At 35.2% G+C, this 22402-nt stretch overlaps 1 protein-coding gene across 1 annotated transcript; it reads right to left on the minus strand.

Moving 5' to 3' along the window:
* Positions 1-121: 121 nt before the first annotated feature.
* On the minus strand, positions 122-9040 carry LOC126814912 (uncharacterized). Its single transcript, XM_056099647.1, has 4 exons — positions 8572-9040; positions 2105-2245; positions 1214-1294; positions 122-818 (listed from the first exon to the last, which is right to left on the minus strand). Exons 1-4 carry the CDS (start codon positions 8620-8622, stop codon positions 375-377), a joined length of 717 nt encoding a protein of 238 aa, XP_055955622.1. The 5' UTR covers positions 8623-9040; the 3' UTR covers positions 122-374.
* Positions 9041-22402: the final 13362 nt, after the last annotated feature.

Here is a 22402-nt window from a genome sequence, read left to right on the forward strand (position 1 = left end):
CCTTTCTCTGGAACAGTGGGAATGCAAATTCGTAATAAATATTCATTCCACAACAGTTTCTTGGGGAAATAAAAGGCTAAAATGAACAATGACTTTTAATACCAAAACATTTTCGTAAGGACATAAAAGACTAAAATGAACACTGATTTTTTTTTTTAATTAACATATTTTACATAATATTAAAGCTCTCAACACAACATCAAAACATTTTTTTTATCACAGATTGTCTTTGATGCCTCATTTAAAAACATTAACCAACAATATTGACTGAAAAATAAATCCACCATTTTATTTAAAATAAAACACATGATATACCTTGATAAATAAAGACAGCACAAATAGTTCAATTATTCCCCAAGTCGTCCATCGTGAATTTAGCCGAAATTGGGATAATTCGCCCCATACCTATTTAAAATATTTGTAGCCATCAAGTTGTCCTTTCTTCTAAGAGATGGATATATTTTATGCGTGCCGTGATATGAGTATTTAAAAGGGTTGTGTTTTAAAAATGGTTCTTGTGATATGGCTAAGACACGAAGTGGTGTCTTTGGCGGGGGTTGAGACGATTCGTGCCAATCCGAAGTCGTCGTATCCAGATTAATGTGACCTTCTTTCGGTTCCGAATACACTTTGGGGAATCGTCGATGAACAGGCGGGAATTCGGTTTTCTCTCCTTTATAATTTGATCTATATTCTGAATCTATGTGATATGGTGGCTGTGGTGTGAAAGATATGTGAGTAAGATGGCGATTGTTAGTATAATGTTGCCTTAGATCGATGGCTTTTATTTGCTTTCCTAAATTTCTTGTTTCTTTACCCTGAAAATTAAATGAAAGAGTATTGGTTATTGCGTAATGGCCTATTAAAATTCAGAAAAAAAAGCCAATCGTTAGCCCAATTAAAAAATGAAATGAAATGAAATCCGGTTTAACGTGCTACTGTTCTACTCCGACTGGGCTAATGTAGACGGGCATACGTCATGCAGTGTGCTATGGTCTATCGAACTCCAGCTGCCAAGGGATCTTTTACGGGACCTCGGTTTTTCAAACGACTAGACAGCTGTTCTTGTCCCGCCATCCGTCATGCACAGATAAACTTTCTCGTCCAATGCAGGAATCGAACACGCAACCTTCAGACTAGCAAGCAAGTGCCATGCCCACTTAGACACCGTGACTCCCCGTTTGCCCAATTAAAATCAAATGGTCGAACTTACATTGCCAAAATACACGCCATCTTCTTGAAAGGTGTGCCTATTATCATGTTCTGAAAATTTGTTGGAGGAATTATAATTTATCTGAAAATAAAAATAGGAATAGGATAGAAAAACAAAAGAAAACCATATTAAGTATTATACGTATAATATTTGAACACGGTATAACTATATAAAGATCAGTATTGTTGGACAGCTTTCACAAAGTATTTATATTATATGGTAGAGTGTGATATTTCAAAAGAACTACTAAATCATCTGAATGTCAGAGAACTGAACGATAGTGTTCTATTGTAGAATGGCTAATGGAGGATCGTGTTGGTGAATTGAGGAGAGCTACCTTATAGATACAGTAACACATGATTGCGTTGATGAACTGAGGGGAACTACCTCACAGATACAGTAACAAAGAGACCCAAAGTAGTGGAATGGTATACAAGCTCAAATAATGGCACACGGCTGAAATACATCAACTTGCGTCCATAAATTATTTCGGACACAATCCAAAGACAGGAGTTCAGATGATGGGCACGTCCATGAAAGGTTCTGATAACGTCAGAGGAAACAAGACACGGGTTTAGAAACAGGCAAAGATTCAACAGATAAAGATAAAAAGACAAGCTTATGAGAACTCTGGAGACAAATACTGATTCAGAGACGATGTCCGTAAACTGAAGACTAACTTCAATAAGCCTATGGCAATCACTATTATAGACAATATAAGCATCTGGTTTCCATCGCCGAATGGTGGCTATGTCATCATACTCATAGGTTACAGCAGGCGCGCGATAACAAAATATGATGGTTTTCGATAAAACTGCGATTCTCCATAACAGATATACACGTTCTATATATATATATAAATTTTGATCTATTTAAACCCGAATCACTTACCTCACTTTTATTTGTGAAAGCGGGCGGTGGGGATGCAGGGCTAACTCGTCTTCTACTATCAAATGGTGCTGACATCATTCTACCTGTACTGGTTACTTCATCTCTAGTAAAATCCATTTTTTCTGTTCCACGATGCTGAAACTAAGAACAAAATAGAATATATAATAACCCAAAGCAGTCAAGATATGTTGCACAAATTAAGCCCCTTTCTCGGCCGAAAAAGTCTCCTTATCGACGTCATCTGGTGACTGACGTTGTTGGCATTGCATCCTTTGAATTTGTTCCCGCCAAAAGCTGATAAGTCTGTTCTTGTCGGTCTTTCGCTGGTCTATATCTGTTATTCTTCAAAAGCTGACACCTATCCATTATAATAAGGAATGAAAAGATTACGCCTGCCCTATTATATAGAACTCTACGGCCACGAGCTGAAATACTAAACGGAATGTTATTGTATTACCATAGAATAACAGAATATAGACTTTAATTTAAGTCCTGTTGGAATCACAAATATGACCAAACACTATAAAATATTTTATAGATGACTTAATGTGAAACCTGGTCATTTCAGGTGTAGGCGTATCATTAGGGCTGATTCTAGGCTTACTAATAAGCGGGAATCAGGGATAGTAACACTCATCCACTATTCTGTTCAGAACAACTTCTCCATGTAGAGTGGTGTTTTACACAACATTATTGGTGCCTTTTTCCATCACACATTTTTGGTAGTTCTGACATTTGTATCCTAAAAAATCTAGTGCGCTCGGATCTAAAAGGGATCTACCAAATTGCGTATTTTTAAGTAATCCAGATAAAGGACTTTTAATGGGTTTATTGTGTACGGTAGTGAGAAAGTGGCCCATAAAATCTACCCACTTCACTTGATATCTTAACCAATATTTACTCTGTACAAATATATATCAATTTAACACTGACCTCTCGCTCAGATAAAATCATTTAGCTTCTGTAGGCTCATTAAAACTACAAATCTTACACAAGTAGAGTTTAGTATACAGTTCTACTTTCCTGTATAGTTTCAAATATACTAGTTTTTTAGTGGTGGACACGAAATATCTTTTCAGGAGTTTACATAAAAAATAAAGCATAGCCTGATAACTGATATTAAAGGACAATATTGATGTCAGCCATTATTACATATGTGATAGAACTGGTTAAACACATTCCAGGCCCCGAGTTCACAAAGCATTCTCAGATTTAAGTTGAGAATTTACTCAACTTTCAATCACTGTTTATGAGAAATATCTTTGATCCAGAAACACAAAACTTGGCACATGGTTTCTTATTGATGTATTTGATACGTTAAAACAACAAAAGTTTTATAAAGGGCTATATTTTAGTTAAAATAAGGCGAATAATTTTGAGTAAATTTTTAACTTAAGTCTGAGAATGCTTTGTGAACTTGGGGCCAGATATAATTTTCACACAGAGATCATTGCTATGGTAAATGCGTAACGAACATTTCAACAAATCGGAAGTGACGTCAAAAATGACAAACACGAGTTATTCTTCTGTATAACTGACTGAAGTAACGAGCGATAACAGACACACGGTCGAATTTCATTTCACTGATAATTCCATTGAAGATAAAAATTTATTATATGAAAATGTGAGAGGATATCTGACAAGTCATAAAAATAATTGACTGTCACCAGATAAGAGAAAACGAACAAATTAAAAAAAAAGTCCGTGCATTACCATGTTTGTCGTTTTTTGCATCACTTCCTGTTTCTTCAAACGTTTCGCTGCTCATTTACCGTAGCAATCTGAGTTAAAATTATTTTTGGAATGTGCTTAACCAGTTATGTCACTTTTAGGACAGCCGGTGCAATTCGTTACTAAAGTAACAATTATGTCACATATGTAATAATGCCTGACACCAATAATGTCCTTTAACTACCTGTCCTTGCAAAACCATCATAGAGCGGTTACAGATATTGTTCATGCCAGGTCCGTAGCTAGCGGGGCAAGAGGGCAGCCCGAAGAAATCTACCATAAGAAAGCCACCTGGAGGTTGTAGAAAATTTTCCAGGTCAAATCCACGATGGGAATGAGATTGATTCAAGCCTGCACAAGGCGTGATAATCTTCAAAATTTCATACAAGTCGCACTCTAACCCGATTCCGAACTTTTCGTTTTTCTCATAAACTATTATAGGTACGCTAAAGTCGTATGACATTTTCATAGTTCCTCTCCTCAGGTGCAAAACCTATTTTCCAAAATTTTCTGCGGGTGAGCTCCCTAGACCCTCCTCCAAAGGGATGAGCGTCCACGGTGTCGTTCGCCGTGGTCCGTCAAGTGCAGGTACATCGGCGCCCCCAGAAGCCCTTACCCCCCCCCCATCTTTTTGTGGCTAGCTACGGGGCAGTTCATGCTCAATTTCATATTTTTTTTTACCCAAATTTCACTTATGAAAATGTCACGGTGTTTTATGTTACAAAATAAAAAGCAGTCTTAAAACATAATTATATTATGTTCAAAAACGAAAATCTGTCGGTGAGTTATGGTCATAAAATGAACACGTTTGCTTTCTATTGATTTCATTCTTGAATTTGTTGTAGTTGTATGTCTGAAAGATAACTCAGTTCTATCCATGAACATCGAGACCAAGGTGCTATATATCCAACGTTTTTATTTTAATTGTCTAAATTACTAACACCTTGTCCTTGTATTAGTTAACTTTAAATGTGGAAATTTTCCATTTATTATTACATAGGAACGTCGGTATTATGTTTCTGCCAACTAAATGTATTCAAAATTTGAGTCGGTATATAAGAAAACTGTTTCTGGGTCACCCCATGACTCATAACATATTTTCATTTTCTTCCAGGTGAATGTAGATTGCGATAATCCTAGTTTATATAGATTTTATATCAGTGATTTGTATTGAGATTTCAGAAGGCCTACGGGTTGAGATTACACACGGAGACACAAATCCTCAATATATTTAGTATATATAAATCATGGCAGTGGAATAGATATCAAGGGAGTTATTTAGCATTTAAAGTTACAATTTCATATTTTTAAGTTATATTTTTAAAATGTATTAAAATAAAGCCCTAAAATAGATGGTATCTATAAACAGTCCTACCTTGTTAAAGAATAATCTTATTAATCCTATAATTCACTATTGCCAGTTGAGAAATTGGCAAAAATATCATTTTCAACTTCAAATTCAAACGTTTGAAGACAACTATTCCATGGTGGGGAATAGGAAAACAAGGGAGGTAATTGTGTTATTATTTCCGGTGTGAAGATTTTTAAGTGTGAGAAAGACAACCTATGATCGTATTATAGTGAGTTGACAACCTATTGAGCAAAAGACATAGAAATAAAATTATGTTTTGACTTTCTTAGAAAATATGAAATTGTAACTTTAAATTGATCTTTCTGCCTTTTAACTTTCGTCATCTTTCTCTCACGGCTTAATTCACGCTAATTAAATTTTAGTAGACAGCAAAATGGCGACTGGCTTATGGCATATATCGATGAAATTTCGATTCATCTTTCACAATACTGTGTAGTTGGCAAGTAATTCCTATATAAGAGGCGAGTCTTTAAGTCGGTACCATCCACAGTCTTCGACATTGCAAACACGACAGTCGTTTGCGCCAAGCTATAAGTGTATCTGTTTTTCTTTTTGTCGCTTGTGGATCAGTCATTTCTGAATACTTCCGCATTGACTTAAGTATTCTCATTACAAATGGCACTCAAGACCACAGAGAACCCGACGTCGGGGACTATTTTAAAATTGCCATTGTTATTAGAGCCCATTTTTCTCGGTAAAAAAATAAAATAAATATTGAATGAAATGAACCAATATTGAATTCTAATTGTGTTTTAATGTCGACCATTATGGATAATATTGGGGTAGAGCTGTCCGCCCTTTAACCGAAGAGAAAGATTGCTGATTTTGTTTTGTGACAGATGGTAATTTTCATGTAACAAAACAAATTCCTAATCAAAAGTAAGATTAAAAAATGCATTATGTAAGAGCTATACTAAATCTTCCTATTGCAGGTCTTTATTTTGGCTTCAAATGTTAGATAAACTATTATTTAGACATGTATTCACATGGCAAGCCTAAGCATCTCTGTAGACCATCAGGTCGTTTCTGGCGAACCGAGGAATCTGATATATTTAAGTATTGAGAATTATGCGTATGAAATTTGCGTTCTGTTGTTATCTCTGTAGCCATCAAATAATAACATTTATGTAAATGGCGTTCAGTGTCCTGGTGTATATGTATGAAATATTAAATCGCAAATAAATGTCATTATTTGATGTCCACAGATATAACAACAGAACGCAAATTTCAAACACATAATTCTCAATACTTAAATATATCAGATTCGTCGGTTCACCAGAAGAGCGACGAGGTGGCCGAGATACATATGGATTGGAACACTCGTGAGATTTATAAAATTTAACGATTGTCAAATACCGTTGCTACATTAATGAACAATCTCGCTAAACCTTTAAACACTCATAACTCCTCTCAGAATAAAATAATTTAAATGAAATCTTCAATATAATCCTTTATCATCATCGATTTTTGAACTATTATAGCAAGAACGATCAACTCTTTATCTACATCATACATGATGTATCATTAATTGAACTTCTATAAACTATAAAAGTGCACATTTAATGTTTTTAGTTAGTTACCATGTATAATCTCCATTGTAGGCTAATAACGTAACAACGTTACAACTACATTGTTTTACCGTGTATATTATCTACTGTAATAACGTAACAACTACATTGTTTTACCGTGTATATTCTCTACTGTAACAAAGTTACCACTACATTGTTTTACCATGTTTATTCTCTACTGTAATAACGTAACAACTACATTTGTTTTACCGTGTATATTCTCTACTGTAATAACGTAACAACTACATTTGTTTTACCGTGTAAATTCTCTACTGTAACAACGTTACAACTACATTGTTTTACCATGTATATTCTCTACTGTAACAACGTAACAACTACATTGTTTTACCATGTATATTCTCTACTGTAATAACGTAACAACTACATTTGTTTTACCGTGTATATTCTCTACTGTAATAACGTAACGACTACATTTGTTTTACCGTGTATATTCTCTACTGTAACAACGTTACAACTACATTGTTTTACCATGTATATTCTCTACTGTAACAACGTTACAACTACATTGTTTTACCATGTATATTCTCTACTGTAATAACGTAACAACTACATTGTTTTATCGTGTACAGTCTCTACTGTAATAACGTGACAACTACATTTGTTTTTATCGTGTATATTCTCTACTGTAATAACGTAACAACTACATTTGTTTTACCGTGTATATTCTCTACTGTAATAACGTAACATCTACATTGTTTTACCATGTATATTCTCTACTGTAATAACGTAACATCTACATTGTTTTACCATGTATATTCTCTACTGTAATAACGTAACAATTACATTTTGTAAATGGATACCAATTAATTACTTGGTAATATTTGATAAAACTGTTAACCCATGTATAAAATCTCGGCACTATTTATAAAGAAACAGATTATTATGTGACATACGTTATGAAGTCAATAATGAAGTTCTAATCCACTAATAATAAAGTCCGTTTTGAACAGCCTTTTATTATAACGGTATTGAGCTCTATAGAAACGTCAGGTATTAACAAGGGCTTTTTATATTTCATAGTTTCTAGCCTTTGTGTTTTATATACTCTTTGTGAAGCTTTGACATGATCAGGTATAAAGGGGATATTTAAATGGATAATTACTGAATGTATAATTCATGCCTACTTGTTTGTGAGTATCGTATCGATTACCAGGTGTATACGAATTTATAAGCCATTAATCTGCTCACTGTGTGGATAATACCATAAATCAAAGTACAGTCTATAAGCTTATAGCGTCCGTAAGCAGATAGAAGTTAATGTATCGTAAAACTTGAGATAAGCTCTATAGATACATGTTATGTCTGGTCTGATATATACAGTAATTAATGTAACTATATCATCAATTTCCTTAATTATGGTGGTAAGTCAGGTTTCTTTTTTAATTAAATGATCACCATAATGTAATATTTCTAGAACTAATTATTACATTATAAATTTACGTTTTTAATTAACTATTTACTTATTTATTTATTTTATTTTATTTTCTATTTTTTAGGTAACCGTGGATACCATTTACTGCAACTGGAACGATTTTAATACTTTTTTTTCTCCCTAACTTATTCTACATTTGCATCCAACATTATTTTATAAGCTTTTACATTTTTTAAATAGAAATTAAAACAAAAATGACATGTATTCGAGAACAAGCAATAAATTTATTCGACACGAAAAACATTAGAAGAAAGGAAAATGAAGTTATTTATAAAATGAAAAACTACGTGTGGTCTAACATATTTGAAAGAAAAAAATACTACAACAATTACATTTAACTTACCCAAATTCCATCTCTTCCTTGCGAAGGTACACATAACCTGCCTTTAACCATGATTACAGTACTGTTAGATTTATATATAATACTATTGTTGATATCTATTATATATACATTACAATATGTAAAAACTAATAAAGTATGTAAATACGTGATTCGTTATAGACACGTTGTATATAACAATACGTTCGTGACTAATACACTTCAATTTTATATAGATCTAGCATGATTAAAATCCGGGACTAAAACTTCTGTATTGAAATAAAAATAAAGATTGTTGAGAGCTTTCACAATCCAACCCCTCACAACAAAGCATATTTTTGTAGAGACATTTTCAATCTATATTCTGTTATGATATGAAAATGCCCACGGTTGCTATATTATGTCATAATCCCGTTAGTCTCCGCGAACACAATATCCTTTATCTTCTCCTAATTGCTATGCATTATTATTTTTCGGTGGTTGGTTGCTAAGCAAGGTTATACCACCGAATGAGTGTCTAACAGTGACAAGGGAGGTAATTCAATAATTAAGCTAGGGTTTTATTTCGTATAAATGTAATATTGTATACTTGCTACAGTATTCCACCCGATATCTTAATGGCTTCTTCTCATTCAATATAATAATTGATCTCTGAACTTACAATGTGCAAGTCATGTTAGCAATAAAATAAGACAATCAATCATATTTCATGCTTTAAAGGAACACTTGACCATAAATGGTATCAATATCATTTCGGAAGCAGTTTCAAAATTTAAAAACTCATTTTAACTGTGGTGTTTAGATAAGTATATTTTCTTGTCAAAAGAAAACACGTTTTCCAGCGTTTTCTTTGCTTTTGGCGTCATATGATAAAGTAAAGCTTGATGTGTTAATTTTTTTCGTAGTGGATCTGTCTACATTAAAATTTGTAGGTCAATAAATAGTGTCTATAGGTCAAATTCGACAGGTAAAACAGTACACAGACCTGCTTCCGATTTATAAGCAGAAATGAAGATTTAGGTTTTAGAAACTCATTTGCACCCTTTAGTTAAAGGAGCTAAATCTCTAACTCTATATTGCCTATAATATTCGAAATTAGAAACACGAATTGGAATTCAATATTGGTCCATTTCAATCAATATTGCCGTGAAAATATAGGATCCTTATATCCAATATTAAGACACAATGAACATTTTAAAATCAGTACACGAGTAGTAGTGTACTCTATGGTTTCGGGTGCCATTTGTAATGAACAAAGACAAACATATCCTACCACTCGGCAAACCTCAGCAGATTCCAGTACCCTACATCTAGCACTCGGCAAACCTCAGCAGATTCCAGTACCCTACATCTAGCCTCGGCTGTATGACGAAGTCCGCCATTGGAACTACTTTCAAGTTCCCGGATTACCAACGGCGTTGCCCATGACGAAGTCTTTGAAGAATCTTTTATCGTACAAATATTTCAAAGTCTGAAGCTGTTTTTCTTTCAAGTTTATCCGAGTTTCTTCAAACAAGGCAACTTTACACTAAAAATTCTACACATGCTTCGAACGACGCAATTTTGATAACATCTGGCAAGTTTTCCTAATAAGTAAACCGGTGCCGCATCGCAATTGTATATATAGGTACATATCACTTACCGTCATACAGCCGAGGCTAGATGTAGAGTAACGGAATCTGTCGGGTTTTGCCGAGTGATATCCTACAAGACAATGCGGAAGATTTTACTAATGGCCGATTCACAAACGACAAAATAACAATTAGAAAAAGGTGTAGACGTGAAAGACTGCCGTTCAAATAGAACTGATGGACTGTTCGTGTATTTCACCGAACATAATTGATTAGAAATTACAATATATGTTTTTTTTAAAATGAATATAAATCACTTTATATACATTCATATTACATTAATATGTGCTTTTAGGGCCATTTTCGTCTAATTCAAGGTACAAAAGAACAGAGCCATACGCCCTTTAATTAACGAGGTCTAGAACAAAGTCCACAGTAGTTTAAGTAAGTAATTTTAATAAAGGGATGGCTCTGGACAGTATTTACAATTATTATTTCGCTAATTCAAGCGCACAATTGAATGAAAATTAAATCTAACGTTGTGGTAATAATAATAACAACTTCTTTTGCATAAATTAATTAATTTTTTGCCCTATTTTTTCGCCTTTTACCGGTTTCATTTTTTGCCGTACACCGCTTAACTACAGATGGAAAGTAAAATTCCAAGCAGTCCCGTGTAAGGGGGGCTAACACCGTATTACCAGGTTTTATGGTGTCAAACTAGTAATGTAGTTCGTCTTATTATTGGCTATTCTCTCTTTCTCCCTTTACCCGACTTTTGCATGGCATTCTTTCGGACTTTTTTGCCGTTTTTGTTCTATAGATGAAGAGTGTTTTAGTGTAGTGAATAGTTCTGATTTTGATGCGGAATGATTAGAAAGTAAACTGACATGCATTATCGAAATAAGGTTAAAAAAAAAAAATAAAAAAAAAATAACATTATTGACGTCCTATTTCTTTGACCGGATTTAGTAAAAAGTCGACACTTCAATTTTTTTTTATCAGGATTTTGACATGTTGGACACTTTATGGTTATACAGATTAAAATCATAAGAATGCTGAAAGAAATCTTATAGGCTAAGTAATGGCGCCGGATTAACGTTGAAGTTAATGAAGACAAGATTACTAGTCCGAGTCATTTTGCTTTATGTACTGTAAGGTAAACCAGAAAATATTCCCGATTAATTAAACAAACTTCGATTATCACTGGGATATTTCAATTGCCTCACTTGCAAATTATGCAGATTAATCATTTAGTCATGATTTCTAGGCCTTCATCGGTTGGTAAATAAAATAGTTTTTAATTTAGCATGGTTTGACTACACAGTCGGTGATGTGTCGGCATTTAATTTTCTCTTCACCAGGCGCATGAATTTCGGCAGTAACTTGAATTAAAAGAATTTAAATGAGCTACATCCGTATACATTGGTACCTAGAGATTGACACGCATATAATAATGTAATGAATGTATATAAACTGATTTACATTCAATCGTGTCTGTTTTTACTGTAATTTCTAATCAGTTATGTTCGCGAAGAGTCCAAATTTAATGGCAGTCTTTGGCGTCTGGTTACTCCAGTCTATACCGGTAGTTGCCTCCTGTGACGTATGTTTAATCTCGTCCATCGAGTCGCTTCATTACAAATGGCGCTCGAAAGCATTCTGGCCAATTTTAAAAAATTCATTTTGTCTTTAATATTGGATATATGAGGCCCATCTTTTTACGGTAAGATAACAACATCAATGTTGATTTAAATTGACCTATAATTCATGTTTGCAATGTCCAAGACTGGGGATGATATTGAGTTAAAGATACCGTTCCAATGGTTATTATATATACGTCCACATTTCACTATGGGCGAATTATGCGTTACACATGCCCGTGGGTCAGCCCGTCCGGTCGTCAACAAATGGCGTAAAGCATTGTGGCTATGAGGGAACAAATCCTATCAATATTGATTAAAATATTTACAACAGGTCTATGAAAGACAATTACTGACTTGAAACGACAATAGAATCCTTGTAGAAACGTATGTCCGATAAAAATGAAATACTAACGCCCAATCGTATAACATAAACTCTCGATAATACAATATGAAATGAAATGAAATGGGGTTTAACGTCCTACTGTTCTGCTCCTAAACTGGTCTAATGAAGACGGGCATACGCCATACAGTGTGCTATGAGGGAAATTTTGCCCGGGCAGCGGCACTACGGCCTACTCTTATATTGAATTCCAACTGCCAAGGGATCTTTTACGTGCACGCCAATATGTACATGGGGCCTCGGTTTTTCGATCCATCCGAACGACTAAACAGCTGCCCTTGTCAGGCCCTCCGTCCTGCATCACTGACAAGGGGAAACCACGCCGGAAAATCTGGATAAACTTTCTCGGCCAATGCAGGGATCGAACACCCAACCTCCAGGCTGGCGAGCCAGCGTCTTACCCACTTAGCCACGTGATCTCCACTCTCGATAATACAAAATAATTATATCAATAAAATAAAAACTCGTAAAAAATATCAAATTATTTTAGAATCTTATATTACATTAAAGAATATATAAAATATAGTTAAAATGAAATAAAATGAAATCGGGTTTTAACGTCCCGAACGCCACGCTACGACCCACTCCAACTGCCAAGGGTTCTTTTACGTGTACACCAATGCCATAATGTGGAAAAATGGAACAGATTTATTGATTGGCTGTTTGTGCGAGGCTAGTTAGATCCATTATTCACGAGTTACCCTTTTTTGCTGTGATCAGTGACAGACGCAGAAGATTTGTTATTGTTTACTTCAGTAAGTTGATATATAGGCACAGATCGATATACAATCAATACAAAGCTTAATGGACTTAACTGTTAATTTGTATACAATCTAGCCAAAAAGTGAAAAGCCATATTATTTATAGAACGGGTGTGTGTAATTATAGACATCATACAGATTGTTTTGAATAATGTCAAGTACATATATATTATAGACCATACGAAAAGGTTATAGCCGGTCAGAGGTTGTCCTGGGGTGAACCTTTCATTTGGTTTATCTATTCTCAATCTTTAACCTTGAAGTAATGCGGTGTGCCATGTGGTATGTTATAAGTAATAAAATATACGTAGATATAGATATATTGTAATTGCCGTATGTTTTCATTTTAATCGAAGTAAAACAAACAAAATGGGAACCAGAAATCCTGGGTATTCATCTCCCAAGACAATCGAATGAATATTTATTTTCTCGCCGGTGTGTTAAAGGGACTATCCCTGAGGGACTATCCCGATTTCAAGAGAGTCTCCCAAAAAAAAGTCGGAGTACGTATAAAATTTAATATAGAGGAATGGTGTATTTACCTTCTCTCAAAATTCCAGCTCAAAATATTGAGTCGTTTGGATGTGAACGTCAAAACTGCTTATCCGGGCATGTAACCCTTTTAAGATTTCGGGTCAGTTTTTTTCGTTGGGTGACCTGATAATCGATTCTCGTTCCTTGAGAGGTCTATATAGTGAATGAAAGGTCAATTTCACCTACACATTATTTTTTATAAAATAAAAGTCTGGTTTTATCCAGACACCGCATAATACAGCTTGGGACACCGGTCTCCATTTCCAGATGAAGACTGACGGGTTTAAGTTGTTTGAAAACATATCACAAATATTGAGTTAATTGCTCGGCCCTTAGCTTGAGGATTTTAAGAGATTTTAGCACAAAATTAAGCAGTTTTATTTTCCCAAAATTATCGGGATTAGCCCTTTAAACTTCGAAGCCGCTGTATCTAGTTCTGGGTAATTTAAAAGATCTAAACTCTTTAATATTTTCCATAAAATTAGAAATTAAAAACACGGATTAAAATCAATTTTGGTCCAATTCAATCAATATTGAGGCATAATGAACATTTGGAAATCAGTGCATGAGTCGTGTATTTCTATTTGTAATGAACAAAGAAAAACATATCCTACATTATAATGAAGAAGTAACTAGTAATGGCTGGTCCACACACGACAAAATAATAACAATAAAAACAAACGTGTAGAATGGACTAAGTAGGCGTAAACGACTGTTGTTTAATTTGGACATAATGAATTAGAATTGCAATAAAACATTTCAAAAATTGTCTATAAATCACTGTATTCATATTACGTTAATATTTGCTTTTAGATCCATTTATAAAACTTGATGAGAATATTTCGTTAGGATATTATCTTCACGGGCACATTCTCTTAAATTCCTCGGTGTCTTTTTCTGAACCTTTTGGAGATTTATTATTCAGGTAGAACTATAGGATGAATCCTATCGAACTTCGGATATTTTCAATCTAAGAAATTGACAAGCCCCCGTCCATGCTTATTATATACTATGGTATAGTCTTTCATTGACCAGCTAACTAATTTTAAACTGAGCAGTTTCAGTAATTTTAATTTCGATGCTCATGTTTGGGCTATAATTTTGTATAGAGTAATACGTGGTCTTCTTTCTAAGAATTAGTTTCTAAATTCCCATTATGTGTTATTCGTTTTGGGTTATTCATTTTATGGAAGGGGGTACGTATTTGACGATTGCGACAGTTTTTTTTATAATTGATTTATACTCATTTTATTTTAATTTGTTGTTTATTTTATTTTATTTTATTGTAAAAGCATATTATATCAGGAATACGTGCTCATACATAGGTTCATCCATGTAATCATAATTAAATTACTACAACGGTCAACGATCGTGAACTCTCTCATTCTTGTCAAAGGTTGCTGTCCTTTTCTAAATACCATAACCGGGCGCTATTTGCAGTAAATCGATGCTGGTGACGCAATGTTATTGTGAAGGCACAAAACTACCAAAAACCAATGAACGTTTGACCCCACTCGAGCCTAATAATGATGACATGACTTCTCTTAGAAAAGTTTGATCAAGACGTGACGACCATGATTACGACATTGTAAAAATCTGCTTAATGGTGGGTTTTGTGACCATCACGCACCAACAAGCAGAAGACAATAATATCAACAGTATATTAGACAGATTAAGGGGCGTATACATAGTTTAAGTCAACAAAAGGATCTGGCACTAACCACGAAGACTTCGGGCACAAGATAACAGGGCAATCAATTCATTGATACACAATCTGTACACAGAAACATAACGCATTAACGTTTGAAATCGGCGAAGTTTAAGTATACTTATGTCCAAAAGAAAGTAATACACTGTGTATTTTGTGCTGCATCACACCAAAGTCGTTTTTCCATGGTATACGGTATTTGGGTAGAATTTCAATTTGTTTCACATTTTTATTTTGCTTAGAAATGTTGAGTTTGGATGCAAGAGACAAACACAGTAATGCTTTATCAAATGTTTTTAATCTAAACAAAACTTAGTCATACTTTTAGTGTTTTTACTTTCTTTTGGACATCAGTATAGTTTCAGAGATAGAGAGAGAGGGAGAGAGGGAGAGAGAGAGAGAGAGGAGGGGGGGGTAACCTAATCTAGATATAGTATTATAATAAAAGGCGCTCGCGTTAGACGATTTGGCCCCCAAAATTATTCCATACTCACCAGATATATTTATGTGTTTGAAAGGTGGTGAAAAAAATCTATAGGGCTAATTATTCAGATTCCCCGCCGTTTTAACTTCACAGCTATTATGTAGCTTTAGATTAGCGCCATATGCCATATTTACGATGGAGTATTGTCAAGGATGGGCTCGGTGTTATTTCGGCGACTTCTTGGCACTGGCTGACCTTTTGCATAAGGTCACCCTCGGGTTAAGTCAAGATTCTTTAATACCCTTGTTCCTATTTCACTCATTCCATTATCAATACCGCCCTTTTATACTCGTGAAACACATTAAAATAAAACTCGTGTGAGGTAATATTGTTTGCACACTGCAAATTACAAGACACATGTGGGTGAATTCGACCTCTGACCCCAGAAAGCGAAGGAGGGGTTTATTATTTGATAGCTTTATTAGAAATATGATACAATTGTTCCAGGATACCAGACTTGATGCTCATAAGGCTAACAAGAATAACGGATTTACTAATTTCTGAATAACTTTACATCAGTATTATTTTTTTTTAAATGTAGAAATTTTATCATACGAGAATCCCCCTCTTCCTAGCTATTTTGCTATTCCTTACAAATAAAAAAAAACCCCAACAAGATGCTGCTGTGGCTGTGCAAACACGTCAAAGCAAATACTTTTGGGAATATTCGAGCCGGTACTATACTGCAACCTTATTCATGAACATTTAAATACCTTAAAATTCAGATATCAGATATTATGACCATCCTGGTTGGTGCAAAACAGCAGGAGGATAAAAGCCACAATTTATCTCATTAAGACATTATTCCAACATAACGTTTCTATTAAGTACTGCTATAGAATGATTCTTTTATGGCAATACTCGGAGTACTCCAACAGAAAGATTGACAATATTCCAACAGAAAGATTCTATTAAGACAGTTGTCCAACAGAGAGTTTCTATTTAAACAGTACCCCCAACAGAACGGTTCTATTAAGACGGTTGACTAAAAGAAGGATTATATTAAAACATTACTCCAACAGAAAGATTCCATTAAAACAGTACCCCAACAAACAGATTCTATTAAGACAGTACTCCAACAGAAAGATTGTATTAAGACAGTAGCCCAACGGAAAGGTTCTATGAAGACAGTACTCCAAAAGAAAGATTCTATTAAGACAGTTGTCCAACAGAAAGATTCTATTAAGACAGTACCCCAACAGAAAGATTCTATTAAGACAGTGCTGCAGTAGAAAGACAGAACATTTCTTTTGCAACAGTACTCCAACAGAAAGATTCTATTGAGACATACTCCAACAGAAAAAAAAGATAAGTGCTAATAGGTGAAAGATTCAATTAAAAAATGAAATGAAATGGGGTTTAACGTCCTACTGTTCTGCTCCTAAACTGGGCTAATGAAGACGTGCCTACTCTTATATCGAATTCCATCGGCCAAGAGATTTTTTACGTGCACGCCAATATGTACACGGGACCTCGGTTTTTCGTCCCATCCGAACGATGAGACAGCTGTCCTTGTCAGGCCCACCGTGGGAAACCACGCCGGAAAATCTGGATGAACTTTCTCGGCCAATGCAGGGATCGAACACCCGACATCCAGGCTAGCGGGTCAGCACCTTACCCACTTAGCCACCGTAATCCCCGTTTTAATTAGATAATACTCAGATCAACTCTTGGAAAATATTCTTGCCGATTGCGATGTTCTTAATTATTCTAAATCTACAGAGAGTGTCAATTATGTCGAAGGTCGCATTTTAACAGAAAATATATTACAACACACAGATTCAATTAAGATACGGACTATGTATAATTAAGTTGTGTTCGACAATCCAAGTCTGAAAGTGTGCACGTATTTCGTTCAACTGACCAACAACGGCGACGACTATATCCATCCAATAAAATATAAAACTACGGGAGCAATGAAATTGTTTTTCTGATAATTATTATCAAATATTAGAGGTGTTGGTAAACATGAATGAATGGGTTTTATGTTTAGAAAATAAGGGATAAGTATGCGACCATTATACGTGCTCAGTTGACCAGACGAGTTCTGACACAGTAACCGCTCCATGACTCCGGGAAGGAGCCAGTTCATGAACAACCAGGCATAATATATACTATATAGAGTACTATTGATTATTTGCATGTCTTTTGAGTCCGATAACCTTTGAAAGTATGTACTTAACTTAGTACGTTAATCAGTCAACTGGCAAAATATATACGAGAAGAAATACAATAGAACATATACACAGATTCCATTCATATTTAGTCAAGCAGAATAATATAGATAATAATAATATACATAAGGTTAGATTGGGGATGTTTACTACCCAATAAACTTAAAAGGCTATAGTAAAAGTCAAAATGTCAATGACACGTATTTCAGAAATCGAACTGTTTTCGTCTTGTTGATGTACTTGATCGAATTCTGGCTGGAAAGTCATTTTATACTTATTAGACTTGAAATAACAATTCTACTTTTATTGTATTGAAATATTTAAAATTAAAATTGGTGATTTTTTTTTTTTTTTTTTTTTTTAGATGTTTTATTTCAAACTTACTGCGATTGTTCCGGCTAACCCTGACGAGAAACCTTGTCGAAATTCAGATTGGCGCAATTATTTTTTAGCAGAGTTACTTTTCCTGTCACCAATGTGTTTTTTCTTTAGTAATTTTGGCGATTTAAAGAAGAAACACATGTGTTATACCAACTTGACATCGATGTTACTTGGATAGAAATGGGGTAGACAGACGATTACAATACAAGTAAAACGACGGTTTGAAATCAATAGAAAGTTATAAGAAATTATTGTTGCCAAAAGTTCCGTTAGGATTAATCGATTTAAATAAAATATTTTACCAGTTTGGGGAACGAATTATGCGTATGGCTTAAATTCTATAGTTACCCAATAACCAGACCTATGTCGTGTGCCATGAGGTGCGTTTTATTGAACAGGGGCGTTTCCATCACCCTTCATCGAATTCCAGTCAAGGGTACTTTTACGTGCATGCGTATGATACCCCCCTACGCACAAGCGAATTATTGAAATAAAATTGTACCATACGTTGTCCCGAAATGTCCGGGTTTGTATCGAGTTGACGTTAAACCCCATTTCTCGGACCTGTGCATTAAAAAAAGGCATACTATTATCAAATAAATAGACTTCGAGTTATCAGGAAATGAAAAACCGAGTAGTAGTGTAAAGCCGAGAACCCACAAAATTCGCAAATGTTAGCACATTTAACTCGATTACTGTTTTATATTTTTTAAATTTTCATAAGATGCGTCTAATAAACTATATAATTGGGTATTTGGTTGTCACTACACATTGAAAGGGGACGTCATAACGGTTAGCAGGCTAGTAAGTGTTGTGTCCGGAGACCGGAGTAATGAAACGTAATTCATCAAGCAACTCCCACACAACCGGACGAAAGATGTTGAAATTACACTAACAACGCCAACCCCAACACCTTTTTTAAAAATTACTCCGAGAAACTGGTCACCCAGGTAGTCACAACTGATCAGTGTCACTTGATCGTAAACTTGTCGCCGATTTCGAGTCGCCGTCAGTTTTGTGGCCTACTGAGAGTGAGAGCTTATGTCGCTACGACTGAATTTGTCCACGACTGGACGCAACAACGAGCAACCAGTTGATCAAAGTCGTAAGCGCTGGACGCAACAACGAGCAACCAGTTGATCAAAGTCGTAAGCGCGTTCATGTCGCCCGGCGTCAGTTGCAGAATCGGAGCCACAACTGATCACGTGACTGCGAAGTGACAATCTTCAAAATGGCTTCAAAATCAGATTTAGCAATGCCTGAGCAAAAAAAACAAAAAATAACCAAAAAACCCCCCCCACAAAAACTGCACACTGTTTACTACATAAATAGACGTGGTAAGAGTAGTGGCAAGAGCTTATTTTTCGAAACTCCAATACTATTTCAATGGATTTGGATCAAATGGCAACAAGTAAATTTCTGATCAAATTAAAACAATACATGACGCACATTTATAATAATTCATAACCGAATCTTATTGGCTACCTCAGCGAGTCGCCGACTCAAGATAGTCGCTTGCGACTAGGGACAACTAGTTGTCTCCAGTCGCAGGAGTAGAACATTGCCCGGGGCTCGGAAATTTTTGAAAGATATTTTGGCATACATCTGGGATAATGGGGGGTCACTGAGAATTAACAAAACATATCATATATCAAATGCATGTAATACAGGCCCGGGCTAGGCCTCGATTACCTGCCGGGGCCCGGATAACCTGACGGTAAAGACAGTCCCAAACTGAATAAGGGCAGGCTGAGGCCCGACGGCCCGGCAGGTAGCCTATAGTTTTTGATTCACCAATTTTTCCAAAATGTAGACTGACAGAATCCGATTCTAATCCTACATACGCCACTAGGTACCCACATTCAGAAAAGTCACAGTTTTTCTTATACTTTTTTATCAAGTAACAATGCATTATATCAATATTAATTTATACCAACATTTAAAAAAAAACAAAAAACCCCCCAAAAAACACTACTCTGCATCACCTCCGGCCCCTATAGGCTCTGGGCCTCTGGACAAGTGTCCTAGCTGACCCACCCCTTCACGGGCCCTGCTCTTCAGTACAATACGTCGGTCATTTTTAGACTAACAGATGGCAATTTTAATTTCTATGGTTACGTGTGAAATACAAGGTGACAGTGGTGTTTTCGTCAACTCTTCTTAAATTTCTAACTGCGAAGCGTCACCCCTGACTTGAGAAGGCCTGGCTTGAAAAATCCCGAAAGTTGTTCTGGGCCCATACCGTAATTCCAACTAGAGACACAAATTGGCTATACCAAGGTTCTATTAAAAAAATGAAGGTTTATTGTCCATCAAAGCCGTTTCAAATATTATAGTGAAATCTCGGGTAACCGGTCAATATCTGTCGAGGTCTTTCAACTTTTTATATGTGTTAAACTTTAAATTACCCTAACCGACTAGCTGATGCCTGGGTTAAGAGGGCAAAAACCTTTTAAACCAGTGAAGACCTGATCGTGTCGATCATTAACTCCTTTTATATGATCGCATTATCTTTCTTTTTTACTCCCCCCCCCCCCTTTTTTTTAAATCGAAGCTTCAACCGGTTCGATAAAATCTAAACAGTTCCTTTGCACTCGTTCATTCTGGTATAATCGAGATATGAACGTCAAACACGTGACGACAGTAATTTCGTCATGAAATGTCTATCACGTATGTCTTTATTGAGTATTACGTAAGAGGTATACGCAGGCGACGCATTGAAATAAAATTATGAAATCCTTACATTTATTGACTGGTTTATATCCCCTGAGCAATATTTATCATATATGTACATCATTTAGTACATAATTTTGATAAAATATTTCAAATTCGTAGAACGTTTGCGTCGGGTAATACCCGAAACTAACAATAGGTAAGGAAGTAATAAAACTGAAGATTTTGTCAAGTTTGGGCGTAGGATTTACACATTATCGATTTCAAAATTCGAAATAAGATAGAAAATCATACTTTTACTCTTAAGGTTACATGTCGAAATCGTAAGATATGATATAAACAATGAATGATACCAAAGAAAAAATGAGGAAGGAAATAAACAAAATGAAAAAAAAGAAAAAAAAAGAAAATTATTTATAGATTTACTTGAAACGCAAAGTAAAACTTTTGGAGATGGTGCTACTTTGGTTCGGTAACTTTTTAGACCCCTGAACAATTTTGTAAGTCAAATTCTCGGCGTACATAATATACAATACAGTACTATATAGACATTAGACATACATAATATACAATACAGTACTATATAGACATTAGACATACACAATATCGGGGAGGGGGATGGCTGAATGGTTAGCGTGCGCGCGCTGTATTATAAAGTCTGTCATTGAGTCGATTGGGTTTTCTCCAGGTCCTCCGGTTTCCCCCCACTGCTAAAGACCCCTACGCGCACAGCGAATTATGTTAATAAAATCAAACCATGCGTTGGTCCCGAAATGACCTAGTTTGTGTCGAGTGGACGTTAAACCCCATTTCTCTCTCTCTCATACACAATATACAATACACAACGCTTTAAACATTAGACATATAATTTATGATGCAGTACCCAATAGACATTAGACATACATAATACATGTACATGTATACAATACAGTAAAATATAGACATTAGACATACACGATATACAATTAAGGAGACTTAACAAGAATGAGCAGAAAAACAAAAATAAATAAATAAACAAACATGAGAAGAATTTTAGGTTGTTTCACAGTATGAAAACGTGGAACCAACGCGAGGAACGAGATAGATACGCAACTGATGTGTTTATTTTTATACTTGGAACCTAACAAACCCATTTTTACCATTTTTACATAATCAAATCTATATTATATCGTCGTTCTATCATACATATATCGTTCTCCTGTATTTCTATTTTTAAAAATAATTCTTTAATGTGCATGCAGGAATCAGTTGAGCAGTATCAGGAATAAAGAAGAAAGCGACGATAGAAATAGCATACCTATAATCAGGGTGAACCAAAGGTTAAGAGCAAAATATACGCATACCCAGGGGAGAAAACTTGATGCCCCCGGGGTAAGCTTGATACCGTGCCTTTAAACATTACAATTTGTTAGCTTAGGAGTAGTTACGAAGATGACCCCAAGTTCATAGTTCATACCGGCGAGAACAAAAGCATCATGTCTTTATTTTAAAACCCTCCCATTTCATGACGTCTTGTGACCTTA

Source organism: Patella vulgata, chromosome 3 (assembly GCF_932274485.2).
Source record: "Patella vulgata chromosome 3, xgPatVulg1.2, whole genome shotgun sequence".
Taxonomy (NCBI): domain Eukaryota; kingdom Metazoa; phylum Mollusca; class Gastropoda; family Patellidae; genus Patella; species Patella vulgata.

What these genes read in the sequence shown, in the direction of transcription:
- LOC126814912 (XM_056099647.1), bottom strand. Translation starts at nt 8,622, where the DNA reads ATGGTTAAAGGCAGGTTATGTGTACCTTCGCAAGGAAGAGATGGAATT. An exon ending in CTTTCACAAATAAAAGTGAG is followed by an intron (nt 1,295 to 2,104) that starts GTAAGTGATTCG and finishes TTTTATTTTCAG; the next exon opens with ATAAATTATAATTCCTCCAA. An exon ending in ATGGCGTGTATTTTGGCAAT is followed by an intron (nt 819 to 1,213) that starts GTAAGTTCGACC and finishes TTTAATTTTCAG; the next exon opens with GGTAAAGAAACAAGAAATTT.